Source organism: Magallana gigas, chromosome 5, assembly GCF_963853765.1.
Source record: "Magallana gigas chromosome 5, xbMagGiga1.1, whole genome shotgun sequence".
NCBI lineage: Eukaryota > Metazoa > Mollusca > Bivalvia > Ostreida > Ostreidae > Magallana > Magallana gigas.
In genome coordinates, this window is record NC_088857.1 from 27,765,145 (window position 1) to 27,783,693 (window position 18,549).

The 18,549-nt window shown below is 34.3% G+C and overlaps 1 protein-coding gene across 1 annotated transcript; it reads right to left on the reverse strand.

Moving 5' to 3' along the window:
• Positions 1-1,493: 1,493 nt before the first annotated feature.
• LOC117684251 (uncharacterized) lies at positions 1,494-3,313 on the reverse strand. The gene is made up of 2 exons (XM_034455532.2): positions 2,979-3,313; positions 1,494-2,895 (listed from the first exon to the last, which is right to left on the reverse strand). Exons 1-2 carry the CDS (start codon positions 3,141-3,143, stop codon positions 1,522-1,524), a joined length of 1,539 nt encoding a protein of 512 aa, XP_034311423.2. The 5' UTR covers positions 3,144-3,313; the 3' UTR covers positions 1,494-1,521.
• Positions 3,314-18,549: the final 15,236 nt, after the last annotated feature.

The following is an 18,549-nucleotide window of genomic DNA, read 5'->3' on the forward strand; positions in this document are numbered from 1 at the left end:
CAATGAAAGCATGGATTTTAAAAACGGAGCGTTTTTGTAGAAACCGATGGAAACGAGTCGATGTTACGTTGTTACTTTCTTGGATTTACTATCATTTAGCTACTGGGTTGAATTTAGTGCCGCCGGGGTTTTCAAAAAGATGCAGACGTTGTGCACTCTGTATGAATGACAAACGTGTTCGATGTGCATGTGAAGTAAGGCAGCACTGTCTGTGCAAAATAATCCGGATACTAGTACCCTGGAAATTCTTTCAAAGAATAAATATATTTTGTATTTCATTGATTGTTCTTTCCTTTATTCTGTACAAACATTTTACTACAATGTGTAGTTCATGCATTTAGAAGTCCGTGCAACCTGAATGCAACCGACCGTAACTTTCTCGACTGGTATATATACCCCAGTGGCTGTAGAGGAGCGATCGAAACTAATATGGCGACCGAATGCTTTTATGAATTCAAGTCAGCTTTAAATAGTTGATTTTAAAACATGTTTGGTAAAGGAAGGAGTCTTTTCTGGTTTCGACTTGTCAAACGTAAAATTGATTAATTGTTCATTAAATCAAGATGAAAGGAAATTAAAATAGTTTATTTTTCTTTCTTTTTTACTATCATACAACATGGCATAGAAATAGTAATCAATAATTATAATCTAACAAGGACTGTATTTTTGGCGGATTATTGGCATAGGAAAATATCACGTTTCGCAATTCAGAATTGTTGAGGATGAATGAGTCTGTTTTAGCATTTTAAATACAAATTCAATGACATTAATGTTTGATTTTTTAACTAAATAAATGTGAACTAATGATATGATACTTGAGTTTCAGAATTTGTTTTTTTCTCTCATATTAAATGGTCAATATATTAGCTTTTCTGGCAATTTATATCTTTATATAAAGTCCTCATAATTCGTAAAAATCAGAAATTTTCTAATATTGGAAGCAGAAAATATCAAAATATCTTCAAAATTTAAGAAAATCGGAGGAAATGTGGGCTAAGCCATATCAATTTTAGTTTCAATATTTATTCCAATTTAGTAGGTATACATTCTGACATTCATCATTTCATTGAAGAATAGAATCCTCATATCTTAAACAGAAGTCTATATAACTGCAAAGAACTACATTTTATTTTTATCATCCATTAAGTTGAGGAAAAAGGTAGAGACCTTGACCGACCTTTATGCAAAAACAAGGAGGTCAAATTTAATTAAACAGATAGAATCAATTGGTTATATGATCTGCTTTTCTGTGTCAAAATTTCATGAATTTCTTAATATAAGAAGTATATGTTTGATAACGAGAAGACTCCTTCTTATCAAAGTCATATAACTCGAGATTTTATTGGGTAAAATAGATATAACAGGAGACATTTATGCATAGAATACTAGTAACTCGTGTTGCAGAAAAAAATTATTATTACTGTCATAAACAAATCAAGAACTTTTTCATTATCAATTTATTTTATTACTTAAAATACACAAGTATATTCTAAACTAAACTGCAAAACCAAAGTAAATCTTTTAAAACACATTATCGATAAATCGGCCGTGAAAATGAAAAGGGACAAGGATCGGTAGCTGGGCCTTAGATATAGGCTTCATCGTTTTGGGATCGAGGATTACTAAGTAGCTTTTGCCAAGTTTCCCATCAAGCATTGGGGTCAACAGAACTCCGTCGTCTTCCCTCGATCCGTTCGGATCCGGAACAAACCAGCTCTCCATCGGGTACTGATCGGCAACATTCCAAGAGAGATCCCCGAAAGAACTACAAACGTCTTTTTTCACGATGGAGAAATTACCAAACGTTTTAAAGTCACTTTTAAAAACCACACCATACGCATAGCAATACGGTTTCGATCTGTAACGTTCGTTGATGGTCGGCATATCCATCATGTTGACGTGTGGAACTTTTGGATTTACCCCAAAAGACATGGGCTTTATTTTTTTCCCTAGAATGTCGATCTTGTACCGCTTTAAGGAAGGTTTATATGGCGCGCTATCACGCCTTGTCTTGTTCATTAGATTGTCCATTTCAAAGAAGGCGACCACGGAACCGTCGGGATACGAAGCCACATCCATGACAATCGTGTTGTTGTCAATTTCATATGCGTTCAAATAATGCATAGAAAAGACCGTTTCTGTCTGAATCGTGTGCACTTGTCCAGTTTTTATCTCAACAACGTAAACTGTGGTTTTTTCATCTTTGTTAAAAATTAGACTCTGTCTTGCAACGAACGATTGCAAAAGCGCTTTGGTGTCCATATAAAGAGGAGTTGCAAATATAAGGGCATAACGTTCTGTGGATAAGATGGAATGCTGATAGGGCATCTTTTTAACTTCCCACTCTGCAACTTTCTCCCGAATGTCGGCAGACTTGACTCGAACCAGGGTAAACTTATCAGACATTCCTGGTAAAATAGCCAAACTTTGTCTAATTGTTAAGTGATAATCTGTGCCGACCTCGGGCACTGGGTGCGCAACAGACATTCCACTTATATAGGGAAAGGTCGTGTGGTCCCCTGGAATAGGGGGGTCGCATGATCGAATGGTTTTTAACGTGTGGCAGTCCACTACATACAATTTCCATACGTCTGTGAGAAGAACACATTCACCGGTATAATTGTAAATGTTGACGTTCATGTTGTCTAAACCGCGAATAAATGCTTCTTCTTTATTGAGTTGTGACATTGGCGGGACAAGATCGTCGAAAGTCTGGTATCTTGCAATGTCCTTGATTTTTAAAGACTCGTTGTAAAACATACTCTGAACGAACTTCGCAGAAAAATAGACAGAACCATTTCCAGGAAATTGCCACGAATATAGCTTTGCGTATCCATCGAAGACGTTTAAAAACGAATGTGGACCCATTTCAAACCGCCCGGGCCCATTACGTATCTAAAAATAGAAGTCAATTATTGAAACCACGTGTCGGTAAATCAATTCTTTAGATTTTTGTTCCAGTTAAAAATGTTACTCACCAATGAACCTTTGATCCACTTTGGTACAGGATTATCAAAGGTTAATGGCTTTTTTACAACTTCCTCAGGGACAGTGGTGCCAAACAAAAGATTCCAACCCTGAGTTTGAGCAAAAATATCTGGGACGCATAGCGAAAGTATTAGCCATTGAAGGATGGAAACCATGGTGGATAAATGGTGCACAGTTGCCGTCTGGAGAAAACGAACACACTTACTGTCATGCGAACTTGTACACACTGGTAGCTGGTACAGAGAAATGGTATAAAACTGGAATTTTGTCCTGCTTTATAAAGAAAATGACCCCTTCACGTCTGCATTCGACACTGTTAATAACTACTGTTGATAGCTACCGCTGTATCAGAGAGTCCTTTTGAACTCTTGTGTCCAAGCGACCTTCAAATTGAGGCATGTTTAAATTTTCCTATGTCAGTATGCATTGGGTTTAACTTTTCATCAATTTATATCTATGACTAGATGTCATTAATACTAGTATTAAATCACATGAATACAGTGTATTTAATTTTGATAATTGATTTACTGTACTAAGTATTCTTTATTTATTTTTATATAATCAAACATAAAACTTAATGTCACAGCCCCTTTTTGATGATTACGCAAATCGTTGTTGTTGATAATATAACAACTCAGCTAGCTGTTGGGTTCTTGTATTTTATATTTTTTTAATTTATAGATTGTTGTGATCTGTAACAATTATTACAGAAATGAATATAATAAAATACACACGCACACAACTAAGATTCACGCATTAAATATATTTTAAGATGTTTTAATATTATTAATTATTTTAACAGATAAATTAGGCAACTGCAGTAAATGAACTTACCGAAATGACAGATATTTATATTACTATTATGAAATAGATAATATAATCATGGAGAAGGAGATAAACTCTTCCTTTTTCTTGGCTGTCTGGGGGTGAAGTGTGTTAGATTAAGGAATTGGCGCCAAGCATGCGCACTTAAATGTAAAACCACTCATTCACTATTTCTTAAATATCAATCAATCATACAACTCTCACAAAACCCAAACACCTTTGACCCTCTCACACTCCAAACTCAAGCAATGAACGAAAAACACCATGAATATTAATGTGGAAACGAGGTAAATTCCAGTGATCTGTAATTCACTATGTTTATAGACGAAGATGAAAATTATATATGAATATTAGTGCATTATAAATGAGTTTATTAAAATAAATATTGAATCAATGAATAATTCACCCTGTGGCATTAATAACATTACCAAGGCAGCTTAAAATTCGTTTTACAATTTATTATACCGATCAATGGGCAGTGCACACACGTGGTATTTTCACAAACAATTATTTTTCAGTCTCATCGATCAGTAGGCGGAAATATAGTTCAAAAATAGTTTCTTAATTCTTCAGAATTAATAGGATGATAATATTACAATAGCTTACTCCCTATACATTGTATAGTTACAGTTTTTGAAAAATACAGTCTATAAAATTCAATGAGCCAAACGGAGGGGGTATTCCAGCTCCATCAACGGTAGAGATGAAATTGTCCCACTGCTTGTTTCTGTGAACTCTGCTGGCCTTCAGAAAGCAAATGATGTTTTCATCCTCTGATGTACATGTGTTTCCCCTCGCAATGTTCCTTAGTGCCTGTTACAGGTAGACTCGGCTCTTATTTGCAGGGCCTGAAGTTGTCAACCTCTACCCGATTTTAGGAACTGTCTTCCTCGAGTACAGCCAGTAAGTTGTCGGGGACCAGGGAAATAGAAAGAATGGTGAAGAGTCCTGGGGATCCTTTGTTATACTCGGTAGATGATACCGCACGAAAATTCCAAGCCTGGAACTCCCACCCCTCAAGCCACTCTTGCCTTGACCTTTTTGGAGTAAACATGATTTTCTTTGTCCAATCAAGAATCAGGGTCCTCAGTTTACTTGAGGTTTTGGAGTTTCTGTCGGTTGGTTCTACCAGGGATCTATACACGGCAGGCCAGCAGTAGATCCAAAAACAGTTATCTTCAGAGAAAAGGTCATCTGTAGGAACATTGATGGATGCTGTAGCCTCCTTATGTCTCCTTAATACATGGTTCTTTAGGTCGGCTGGCAGGCTAAAGGTGGCTTCCTTTGTGATGCAAAAAGGACATATAACTTCCATGCCACAGTGAGGCGCTGGTACTAAGTGCTCCTTGAGCTTCCGCCGCTTATCGAAAGGGCTTTCCGTCAACTTCAAGGTTACTGTAGAAGGACATCCTGTGGAAAGAACAGTTTTCATTAGAAAGGACACAAATTATTGGTTTGGCATTGGTATTAAAAAAATCCTGACACAAATGTAGTACCATGGCAGCATAATTTTGAGGAGCAAAAGTGGTTTTCAATATTTATGGTGTATAGGGTATGGAAGGGCTTACATGACAGGACTTTGACTTAGTGTGATAAACTACAATTTCATACATACACGAGGGCAAGGGGTCCAAATGTTGATACGACCAACTATGGAAAGTAGTTGCACAACAAAACCATGGATATGTTTTGTCACTGAAGTGAAACAATTGCAAAGAGACCAATACAGATAAAAAAAAACCAGCAAACAACATCAGTATTATTTATTCACACAACACAGGCAATGGTCACATCCCGAGATGCAATGGCCAGGTGCATCTGGATGTCGACCCAGTGAGGGCCATAGGATGTACACGTCCGTCGCCTTGCGTCACCACTTGGGCAAGGGCCATAGAGTGCGCACCTCCGTCCCCTCCCATTACCAAATGGTTCGGGCCATAGATTGTACACTCTCGTCACCTCCCTTCACTGGCCTCAAAGACTATATACATAAGATAAAAAATAAATATCCGTTGATTAGTCTCAAAATTCCAAATCTTGACTAACTGTATATATCTGGGGGATGCTATCAATCCCTTGGTCTTTTGTACCGGCCCTTATAAGGAAGTAGCCTGTCGATGTGGTACACCTTGCCTCTTTGCTTTTCAGATCTTTTAACCAAGAAAGTAATGCGCAGAAATATTAAGGCGTCCTGGCGCTAAGGTAAAATACGGCTGGAAAACGATATTATTTGACTCATTGCAAAAATACTCAAACCGGGAGTTTTTCTTAAAATCTATGTTACAATTATTGACAACGATGTTAAAAATTATATTTGATGCATTTTTGTGACGTCATATGTACTTTTTTAATCCACGTGACGGGAGAATCCGAATGTTGCAAATGATGTATTTAAAGAGGTTCGTTCCTCTGGTTTTGGGTAGCCATTTTGGATCACTTCTAGTCTGGAAATTCTGTGCCATATATGAATTCTACTAGTAAATTCTTTTTTCACAATGCCAAATAAAATTTATTGAATGGAATAGTGAAGGAAAAATTACATATATACAGAGTTAAGTAGGGGACTATATTGTGTGGCGGAAGGTTTTCAAGAAGAAAATGAACATTTTTCATAGCTCAGTTGTTTTAGAGTACCGTAATTTTAGCTTTCTTATTTTCAGTGCAGACCAAAGGACTATGTGCGGTATGGTCAAATATCTGCCCCCGATTTCAACCAATTTTTAAATAGTATCGTATGAAAATGAAATTTTCACAAATCATTGTAAAGAGGATGCCTATAACTTTAATCTTGATTTTAGTCATCATTGCTCACTCGCTGTTTATCTATGACGTCACTTAAATGACCTAATTCCCGCACATTTGCAAACAAATGAAGATATTCTCATTTTTGCTCTATATTTTGCATTCGGAAGTATAGAGCGCAGGTCTGCTCAAGTGCGATTTTAACATATGTTTTTCTTCAGATAGTTATACATATTATACTAAAAAATGGTACTTGAGCAAGCCTGCGCTCGATGTTTCCCAGTCGAAAAACCATCGGAAAACACCCATATTTTGCTACAAAACATCAATTTATCAAAGTAATGCAATATTCATGACGGCATTTCTACATTATGACGTCACTGTGGTGATAACCTTTTACACCTTTATTTTCAATATGATTTTAACTATCTTTCACCTTATTTTAAAGCTCTTTCTAAAACTTTGATTTTGGGGGGCAAAAATTGCATAAAACCGCACTTAGTCCTTTTCAGATAGTTTATGTATTGGGATATCTTCGTTATGTTTCAAAAAACATATTTTAACCATATGGAGAAATCACGTACACTTTATTCATGAGCTAAATGCCACGTGACACTATTCTCATTAATATTCATGTCTTCTAATTGTCTCCCTTACGAATGAAAATAACATACCTTTTATGTATGAAATTTGTGTGATTACGTCAAAACTTTCATTTTTTTGGAATGAGAAAATGAGTTGGGGCAATGCATAGATTATCTGTGTATGTTTTTGTCACCACAACCAGTGATTCACACTTCAAATTCACTTCGAATGCCTCTCTGTCCAACCATTATAGATAATCTAAAAATGTGACTATACCGGCTAGAATGAGTAAATAAATAAATAAACAGCTAAAAATATCAGCTTGAAACAGAATAGAATTATAAACTGGAAAATTTCATTCAACTTATAATGATAATTTTTAAAAAGAAATAATTATGCAATATGCCTAATGATTCAATATAAGATTTAAATGCCTTGTTGCAAGTCCGATAGCTTACTGAGAAAGTCTTGAAAAATGCTGAATTGAAAGTAAAAAGGAACCGATAAGACTTTTTTAATTCGAGTCAAGATTTCTGGCACAACGAGTTTGCAATGTAAACTTTGTAAATATATGAGGAACTACTTTACCTATGAATGGCAAGTTTTTTAAAAATATAATTCCAAAATCCCTTCATGGCGCCTTTCATCACTAAAACACACTTTATTCCTACAACGCCCGCTTCGATTTTTCAGGTTCAAAAGGAACCGCCATCTTAATATCTAATGTAAACAAAACAAGCACATTCCGATCCAGGATGAAGTAAATGACAAAACCAAATGAGGAGAAAATTTTTCCGAAATACTTATTTTTTTTAATTTGTGATTTTTCTCATTCCTTTCTATATATTCTATTATACTGAACATCGCCATTGTGATAACAATATGGCCGCTATGCAAATTAGTAAAATGTACATCATTTCTCCATATGCGATATTCAATATTTCTATCGACATATATTGGCATATTTTACTGATATTTCATATAAGTCAAGAAAAAATAAATTCCAATTTTCCCTTAGAATTAGCTTGTTTCATGCCATATCTCAAAATTTAGATTATAGACCCATACTTTTGGTTTTATTTTCTGAGTTTGTTTCTTTTGATAAGTCTATCATAATTTTAGAAAAAGTTTGAGACTACTGCATGTTGAATCGGTTATGAATAAAAATGGTGATTTTTCAGTACAAAAAGGTAAAAAATTATACAGGAAAAAGTGATTTATGTGCAATTTGTACTTTCAGTGCAGAAAGGTCATATAAAATACACCGTAACACCGAAAGGAGCAAATAGGCCCCAAAATTTTGTTTTGAATTTTGGTTTAGCTATGCGTGTAGATGTTAAAAAAGTACTTTAGAAAAAAACTTAAAAGACTTTTGATTGCAAGATCCAACGTCCTGAAATTACATCGGCGCAGGTGATTAATGACATTAAATCATAAATATTTTAAAGAAAAATCCTTTGTCATGTCATATACTTTGAAGTTGTTGCTTGGGCTTGAAATAGATATTTCTTTTATGAATGATAGTGTCAAAACATTCCTTAATATCATCAAAATAATGCACATTTTTACTAATCAAAAGCGATTATAAAATATTGGCACGATTCATATTGGTACTCCACCAATTTTACTTAAAATATTCTAAAATTGTGTTGATCTTTCACCTGCGCCAAGCTGGTTTTTACATGCTTTTAAAATATTTCTTGATTCAGTTGTTACGGGTAGCAGGGAAAGTCTCCAAACCTCTAGTTTATAATAAAGTCTTTTACTTAAAACGAAGCTTAAAAACTGCCGATTATTTGATACTGGCAACCCGAGTCACTCAAGAGGAGGTTGTACTAATGCGTGGGTAGTTCAATTTGTCACTTATGGTTAAAACAAAAGCATGAAAATGGTACGGAGAGTTAGTTTTGTTTTATGTGTTAAATTATAAGGAATGAATTGCTTTTTAGAGGCAATAAGTAAAATTTTATACTTCCCTATGTCTGAATTGAATGTATTATCGTTGTTTGTCAAGATTAAAACGATGCTATAAATTAAAAAACGATAAGTTTTCAAAAATTTTCGAAAACAGGGTTGTTCTATCTCTTCTCTTATTGACAAATTCCAGAGGATTTGCAATTCTGTTTAACAATGGGTTTGGACTCAAGGTTATGATAAACTATCAGAATGGAGTCGGAAGATGGAAATATCTTTGAAATAGCTTTGACGAAACTTACAATTGAAAGTATAAGAGAACCACATTGAATTACTTTGTTTTACAATAGACTCCAATATCAACCCGAGGGCCGGAGGCCAGAAAAATGATTTAGGCTGAGGATTGATTTGGCTCAAGTAGAACTATTTTCTACTATATTATCCAGATTTTTCTGTATATGATATAATAAAGCCGATTTGATCATGGTTATGGTTATTGCTGTTCAGGTGAGCAAAGTGAACCCCGGTCCTCTTTTGTTGGCCTTTTGCTCACCTGGGCTACGGGCTCAAGCAAACTTTTCAGGTCAAAGTTTAGTGCCTGTTATCAGGCTCTTCGGTGTTCACATATTTTTATCCTCTCAACAACCACCTAACTAATTTCAAGCATCTTTGTGTGAATGTCTTGCAAAAAAAACAAATAAAAAACAAGAAATTGTCCTCTTGAGAGAAACTTTATATTGTTTAAAATCTAAAAATGTTCAGAGAATTGTCTGATTAGTAATGATTCATTGTAAACGTAAGTGTTAAAAAAATACTTTTAAAAGGCTTAAATATTGTCAAGTGCGGAAAAACCTTTCCTGAATCCCGCCTGGCATTTTATGATAAGTAGCATATCATCCCCAAAAAATGTTTAAGGAGGCCGGATGGTCCACAAATCAGCCATCAGATTTAAATCTGAATTGTTTCGCTTCAGACCATTACCTGCATTTAGTAAAGAAATAATCTATATACTTTACCTTCTAAATTTGGGTATTTTCATATATTTCTATAAAGAGCTCCTTTTCTAAAGAAAGATTACTTGTCTAAAAATGGGCACGGCCACCGAGTCCTCTTAATATGAGTACATTTAACCAATAAAATGCATTCTTTGGTGATTCATGCGGGATATGAAGTTGGCGATATTGCAGAAAATTTACATAAACCATGTTAGCTTATAGAAACCGCCAAATCGTCTCTTATGGAATCTGAGTCTGTCATCATCATGATTATTTCGTGCAGTCCGTGATTTTTCCAAGGTCGCTGTAGGTTTCGACCAATCGATAAACGGGGCGTGAAGATTTCATTATGGCTGTGTCTGTAGAGCTAACTAAAAGAATTAACTATTATAAGATTCCGTAAGAAATAGAGGGAATCATGCTAAGTAAATATATCATTTATTAAGGTCTTCCGTTTCCAACGGAAGACCTTACTATTATTCTGAAAAATTTTCAAATTTCTTATTATTTTTTTTTCTTCTAGACGCCAACTTTGATCCTTAATATCTCGCTCGTTTGTTCACCGATTGTTTTGAAATTTTCAGGACTGATAACATGCCGCGTGATGTTGTCGTTGCATATTTTAGTTGAGGAAAATCCCCATTCGGTTTTGAGTTATTCCCCTTTTAGTAAAATTTAACGACTTCTTTTGTCCAGGGGGGTTTAGCTATAACGATGACTGGCAGAGTCTCAAAGATGGGCTGGTTTGGAAGCTAATACATTGAATTTGTGCGAGATATATTTTATTTATTATTTAAATGCAAATAAAAGGGGTGGTATAGATGTTGAAACAAAGGCAAGAAAAAAATTCAAAAAAATTCGCGTATTTTCCGTGTTAGTTTCCTACCTGATAAAAATTTGTTATAACATGTATTTTAAAAGATCTTGGTCTTACCAAGACCTTTCATTCGGTATACAGAAAAGGGGCTGGCCCCTATAATTAAGGAGTTAGATGCGTCAAAAGTTTCTTGTCAATAACTTGTAAAGGAATAAAAATTTCTAATGCATTATTGAAGCAAAGTTGTAAAGAAATTAATTTTGAATCCTTCCGTGGTATTCAATTTAATGTTTTCGTAATTTATAGCCAGTATTTGCAGAAACAATTGTTGTCAGTTCGGTCGATTTTTGTGGGGGTGCGCACGTTTAGGAGGTTTTGAAAGGGCTTTTTGTAATGCACTAACTGATACATGCAGCGCGCAAAAATAATTCTACATAAAATTCCCAAATGTTTTTATTCATATGTACATATTCATTTCATAAAGATGAACGTCTTTGACCTTATTTTTGTTGTTTGTTTCATAACTGTGCCCCTTTCTATATTTAGATGCATTACGAGACTCAGGTAACCGATCGATAGAAGAGTCGCTAGCTGTATTCAGGCCGTCGCCTTGACGACAGTGCATATGCTTGTAGAGCTGGACGTACACATGTTTAACGCCCCGCTGTGTTACTGTAACAGAGACATTTTGAATTGTTTCAGTACTTGGAGATGTGTTAATTAAATGGTTCGAATGCATGGTAATTAAACTCAACTTTTCTACAGTACGTATACACGGCCGTCATATAAAGCACAATGTGTATTACTGACATGACAAATGTACGCTGACAATTTAAACGAACGCGGGATTGCTCAAGATAGAACATTTCTTTTAAAGCAAAACAAAATACTGATATCCGATGGATATAATATTATCATCGTGGAGATGATTTTAAAAAGTGAACTTAATATTCGTATACGATAATATTTGAATCCAAAGCCGCTATTTTTAAGTAACGGTTATTAGGGATATTAATTATGACTTGCCCCGCGTTTCACGTTTTTTACTTGCAATGCATCTACAAACGAAAATACCAAACAACCTTCGGCAGCAATTTATAAATAATTTATTACATACTAGTACACAATATTAAAGAGATAATTAAATAAATTGTGCTATATAATTGTACTCGCTATCTTCCGTATAAATAATGGCATGGAAAAAATGTTGTTCAATGTTCATAAAAAACGATGTAGCCTTAGCAATCGAAAATAATTAACAAACTGTATATTGATAGAGTGACACATTAACAAACATTCAGACCCGCTATGTATTTTTTGCAAATTCTATAAAATGTAGACTCAATAAGTGAATTTTTCCGTTTGGGGTATTTTGAATCACATGTGTACGCTATGTGTACATGTACATATAGATTAATAGCCATATAGATAAACACTTTCAGTGTTGAATTTTTAAAAGATATTTTGTACATGCAAAGCAATCCAATGCAAGGGCTATTAAATTCGAACAATGTACATACGGTAGGGATCGAACTGATACTGGTTCTGCTTGTTCTACAAACAGCGAATGAAATGCGAAGTATTAGGGTGTTATTTTTAAACAAATAAGTATTGCTCTCTTAAAACCTTGCATTACTAAACAAAGTATTTCATCGGAAGCATTATTAGTTACCTTAGCTGCATATATGTAGCTCTCCGTCTGGAAAAATTAAGTACCATCCGAAATTTTGCATACAAGTGCTATACAGACTTGCAGCTAACATTGACTTAGAATTGCCGCTGTTCATAATTTCATTAAAAGACGCGCAGATTCAAGTGGTTATATGTCGTTTGATATGGGATTTATGATGTCTATTTATATTATTTTAATTAAGGACAGACGAAACGTTCCTCAATTTTATATAATTTTCCTTGATATTTCATTCCTTATTTATTAACATTTAAACCTGTTAATTCCAAAAAAAATAGAGTACATTACCAGGCTCGTTTTGGAGCTAGAATATTTCGAACTTCCCTTAAAATAGCACGCAAAATGCATTTGAATGCTTATAAGTAAAGTCATACTATATATTTTAATTTGAACACTTTATATTCAAACCAAAAAAATCATATTACATAAAAATTTAATTATGAAATAACAAAGTGGAAATCTTAATTCACATTGTGGAGATAGGAAAAAATGGAAGACACATGAAGGTCGCGTTTGACCTTAATATTATACAAGCAATAGCTTTCCAAAAAGCTTGCCTGACTACCCAAATTTATTCAATGGAAGCATGCATGTATCAATTAGGCTATCTTATAAGAAATGAAATTTAATTTTCGCTGCGGATCATAAATTATTAAACTGAACGCGCAGAGTTTAGAAGCAATTTCAATCTTTTTCTTCGATCGAGTGCATGTACCTGTATATCACTGGAAATTAAATCATTTCATTATTTTAAATCATTTTAGGAATGTACATGTATCGAATAATCTCAAACAGCTAAATTGAAAATTGAGTTTGTTATATATTAGATGCAAAATCAAAGACATTTTGTTATTTCTAACCATATAGGAAAGGATATTCAAACACGTACATGTAGCATCGTTATTTGAAAGTGTGTGTGTGGGGGGGGGGGGGGGTTTAGGTGGGCAGCTTCATCAAAAAAAAATCTTGACAAGGAATTTATAAAAATGGGGAATTTTGAAAATCCTAATCCGTAGGTGGGAGGGGGTATTTACATTTTAACTTCAATTTAATTCAATTAGAATTACTTTATTTTTTGGTTCCATTTATTACATGCTCCGACAAAAGTGAAAGATCCATGATATCTCTATTTATTATATGACCAGTTAAGAAAATAGAGTGGGTAAGACCATCTACACATCATGTGCTCTGGCCTAACTTGGACTCGCCCACTAATCGGCGAGCCAAAATTATGAATGAGACGTATTATGGCGCGAAGTCTTTCTTTACCATTCACGCAACAGCTGAGATCTCAGATAGATCCATCGGCATAGATCCACTGAGAGGGTGTCAACTAATAACTACATATATTATACTTTGGATTGAATGTTTTAGAAGAAATCTATCGAATTAACATACACACTTAATTGACTAGCAATTGTTAGATGTACATTTACATTTGTACACGTGAGTGAAACCCTTTTCCAGATGAATGAAATCGCCCAATTGATCGAAAATCGGGTCACACGTACCCCACTTCGGCGAATTACTTGTACGTAGCCCCTCCAGTAAATATTCCAATTATATGAATTTATATTTGTTTTAATTAATCCAAACTGATGATTCTTTGTTAATGATGATAATCCAACACCAACTATTACTTACATTGTACTACTTAGACAATGTGTATCATCTTGTTGCGATGACACCTCCCTTTTTTTTTTTTTTGACCTTTCAAATATGGCAATCTATTTTTAAATCAGGATTACACACGTGCAATGTGAAATGCCCTTTTAATTGAACACTCTTGCTCATTGTGCTTATTACATCCCATATAACGTTTTCATCAATTATGAATATAAATGTTGACACATTAAAGATGCATCCTCAGGCAATTATTAATTCAAGCTTGTGGGTGCCCCCCCCCCCCCCCCCCCCCCCCACTTTTTCTCACAGCAACTAATTTTTTTAAAATTTACTTATAAAAAATTGAATTATCAAGGATGTAAAAAATTTATATAAAAATAAGGAAATTAGGATTGAAATTGAAGTTATATACATACTACGCCAGACCCCCCCCCCCCCCCCGGATTAGGATTTTTTTTTTTTTTTTTTTTTTTTGCTTGTCAAGATTTGTTGGATGAGTCTGCCCCCCCCCCCACTTTCAAAAAGGATGCTACGTGCCTGCATAAAGATAACAACATTCAAGGGCCTTCCGTCATTTTCAAGCCATGATAAACATGATAAAAAGGACTCTCAAAATAAGAAAATAGACGCAAAGTAAACTGCATTCATGGCATATGTTCACATTGTATGATGTGTCTCAAAATTCCTATTTTGGACTCGTCCACTATAACTACGAAAAAATTAATGAATGAGACATTCTGATTCTGGCGCGGAGTCTTGTAAATGAAATTTCCATTGATCTGAATGGATTTTTCCGTGAGGGTCGGGGTACTAGGTATAAAAACAAATTTAATCGTTCAAAGTTTTGAATTGTTAACAACGATATATCAGATCGAATGTTTTAGAACGATTTATAAATCCAAAATACAGTCATTTTTAATCTGTTGACGCGTGAGCATATGTATTAAGTAGGCGGGCATCCCTACACTCTATTAATTGAAGACAAATGAAATCGCGTCCAGCAGAACTCCCTGGCATTTTAGTGTTTGTTATTATAAATTTATGATTTTGTTTGATAATAACAATTCAACATCAATTATTAATTAACAATGTACACTCTAGTACGCTTATACACAATTTTGTTGCGATGACCCCCCCCCCCCCCCCCCCCCCTCCCCGGACATTATACCTATTTTTAAATCAGGATTACACACGTGCTTGCATGTGCAGAAGACAATCTGGAACTTAACTGATAACTATATCATCTCTTTGGAAATTTACTTCTCCGTAAGCAAATACGTGTAGTAACTGATACATGCAATTGTGAAAACCATAGAGGAATGCATGATCTGTGCATAATAACTAACTGCTTGATGCAATATTTCTTTTTTCCAACATGTTTTAAGTCAATGATAATATGAAAATATATGCTTGACTTCATATCGGAAATTACTCATTTTCTTTATTCCCCTTTTCAATAAACAAAACAAACCAACAGACCAAATTGATCCAGATAAATATAATTATCAAAAATAAACCTAAAAAACAAAGTACACTTTCATCCTTCACCCACAATATTGCCTTTTCGATATTTGTCATCGTGGTAGATCCGTGTAACAATCTATTAAGTAGGTGCTTGCACGACATAGAACCGGCCCTTGCTGATCAACGTTTTCATTAACACATATAAAGGAAAAAAAAATTTTAGATTTTTTCTTGGATTTATTTTGATGTAAATAAAAAAGAGAAGAAATTAGTTCTATAATATATATGCGATGTAAATCTTTTTTCCACGCAATATTTCGTATAAAACAACGAAGAGTAGTAGCTTGAAACTTCATTCAAAATTTGATTAGACCTTTAAATTGTAAAATGCTAACATTGAAAATTGTGCCCGATTTCTTTTTTTTTAAAATAAAACTTTATTAAAAAAACTGATTCTTTGAGACAAAATAAATTGACATAATCAGTTTGACATTCTCTAAGTGCAGTTCTGTAGCTCTTAGTCTGTAAAAGAATCGGATGGACGACCTAGGACCCAGATCGTCCATCCAAATTTCTTGAATATTGCCATTTCTTTCGTACGCGGACGCATGTTGGCCGAATACTCACCGAGACTAAATGGTTCGTATTTTAAGTTTTAACTGCGTTTAAAGGTAACATTGGAATTCCGATAATTTTGAAAATGATTAATTAAATAAAAATGGTTAAAATTACCGTTAAATTACCGGCATCGGCCTTCCCCATGCGCGAATCTAGAAGAGTAGGGTGAGGGTTCCAAACCCCACCCCAACCCCCGCAAAATTTCTTTCCATTACATGTACAATACAAGAAATCAAATTGACGCAAGCGTCAAATGGGCCGCAAAAATATAATTGTTGTATGAATCATTGGTTGTTAACATAAAAACACACCACAAAGAAGGAAATAAGAGTTGGTTGTACTTATCTTTATGGTAAATTTTAATATACTTTCAGCAACTTGTTTTGAAGAGTTTAACATTTTACTATTATCATAAAGAATTGATTTCGTTACTGTAAGCATTTCTAACGGAAATTGTATGATCATTGCCATAGTATGAAGTAATGGAGAACACATTGCATGATTTGTACATTACTCTGATACAAAGTTCAACTCATCATATTTCTCTTAGAGATTATGTATTTCAAACCATTTTGGTTTTTTCGTTGTTGCATTGTATTGAATGAAAACTTAATGCATTAGTTTAACATATGATTTTAAGGGACCTCATAATAAAATAAAAATGGATTAGTTCAAATTCCAGTCAATTCAAATTTTCAGTTCTGTCATATTCTTGCGTAAATAATTGATATAAAATTAAATGTCATTTCATTATATTTTCTACAACATTTTACATGGAAATATAGTAAATACACACGCAAAGTCATTTTATTTGACACGGCACATAGAAATTCAAAAATATCATTTATATAAAATTTAATGACATTCAGGTCTTTAGTATTTCAGGTCTTTAGTATGTCCCGCATACCGATCCTGATGCATTGTTTTGAAAAGAATCAAGAACTCCGAAATTTTCCGAATAGATTATAGTCTCGATAAAAACGCGCCAAATACGACAATCTACTAAGTATGACCTACTTTTCATTTACGAGTAAAACAAAAAATACGTGATATTTTCTAAAAGGCATAAAACATATTTCTACATGCAAATTTACTTTAAATTCATAAAAATAAGCATAGTATTAATTCTATTAAAAAAGAACTATCCCGCAGAAACGCAGTAACAATATTTAAATGTGTATCAAATAACGGGCCGCCGGAATATGCCTCGGACATCCCCAGGCAAACTCAAAATCTCCGCATACATTCTAAAAGATTCATTGGCCCTTGCTTTCGATAAAAAATGCGAGTAAAATATTTGGTCTTTTTACGTTCATACCGGGCATACCCACTGTGTGATTATAATCGTCGTCCATATTCTGTGTATATTGAGTCAATTATGATGATTCGATAAGTTTCTCAAAATAAAATGCACATGCAAAAAAAACAACATGCGGCGAATCAAACTTCAGACAAATTTTAAAGATCTGTATTTGCTTATATACATGTACTTTGTTTCTTTTACACAGTGTTTATACATCTAATATTGCACCATGGTCAGGTATCAATTTTTATATTACGTCACAAGTATGACGCAGCTACGACGGAAGACCTAATCGTTGCTTGCAACGAGCTCGTCTCTAGTTGTAAATACTATACTAAACAAATCCTCTTAGACAATACTAGTATAAAAAATAATATTAAACAGGGTATTATATAATCTGTTGGTCTTCAGTTACCTGAAGCTTTCCGATTTAAATAGACAGGCCGTTTTGAGAGATATTATGCTATTTGATATGACTATTAGAAGGGTGTTTTTTTCTTCATCTTTAAAGATACAGCAATGAACAATGAAAAAAGAAAATAAATGCTGAACCACACTTGTAGTGTCTAATTGTACCACAATATGCAAGATCGACATATAAATTACAGTGAAGACTAAGGGATGCTGACGAATGAACTCGGGGAAACTACCGTGTGCACTCGGGCCCCCTGACGTTATTAATGTGATATGCATGAAGCGACTGCTTCAAACAGTGCAAATCAAATTGAGAGCATACGACAGGTTTTTTTTCAATGAAAATATAAATAATTGTTATTAATTAAGCAAAACTAATACTTGATGGATAATCTCAATCCATTATTTTGCATTTCCCTACGGCAGACACGTTTGTTTACGTTTTGAAGCGGTGTAGTAATACACAGCTTAAGACGTAAAGCTGTCTCACACTGGACCAACCGATCTCACAACGGTGGTAATACGAGAAATGGTTGGTATTTGGGGCGAAAAATGAATGTCAATAACA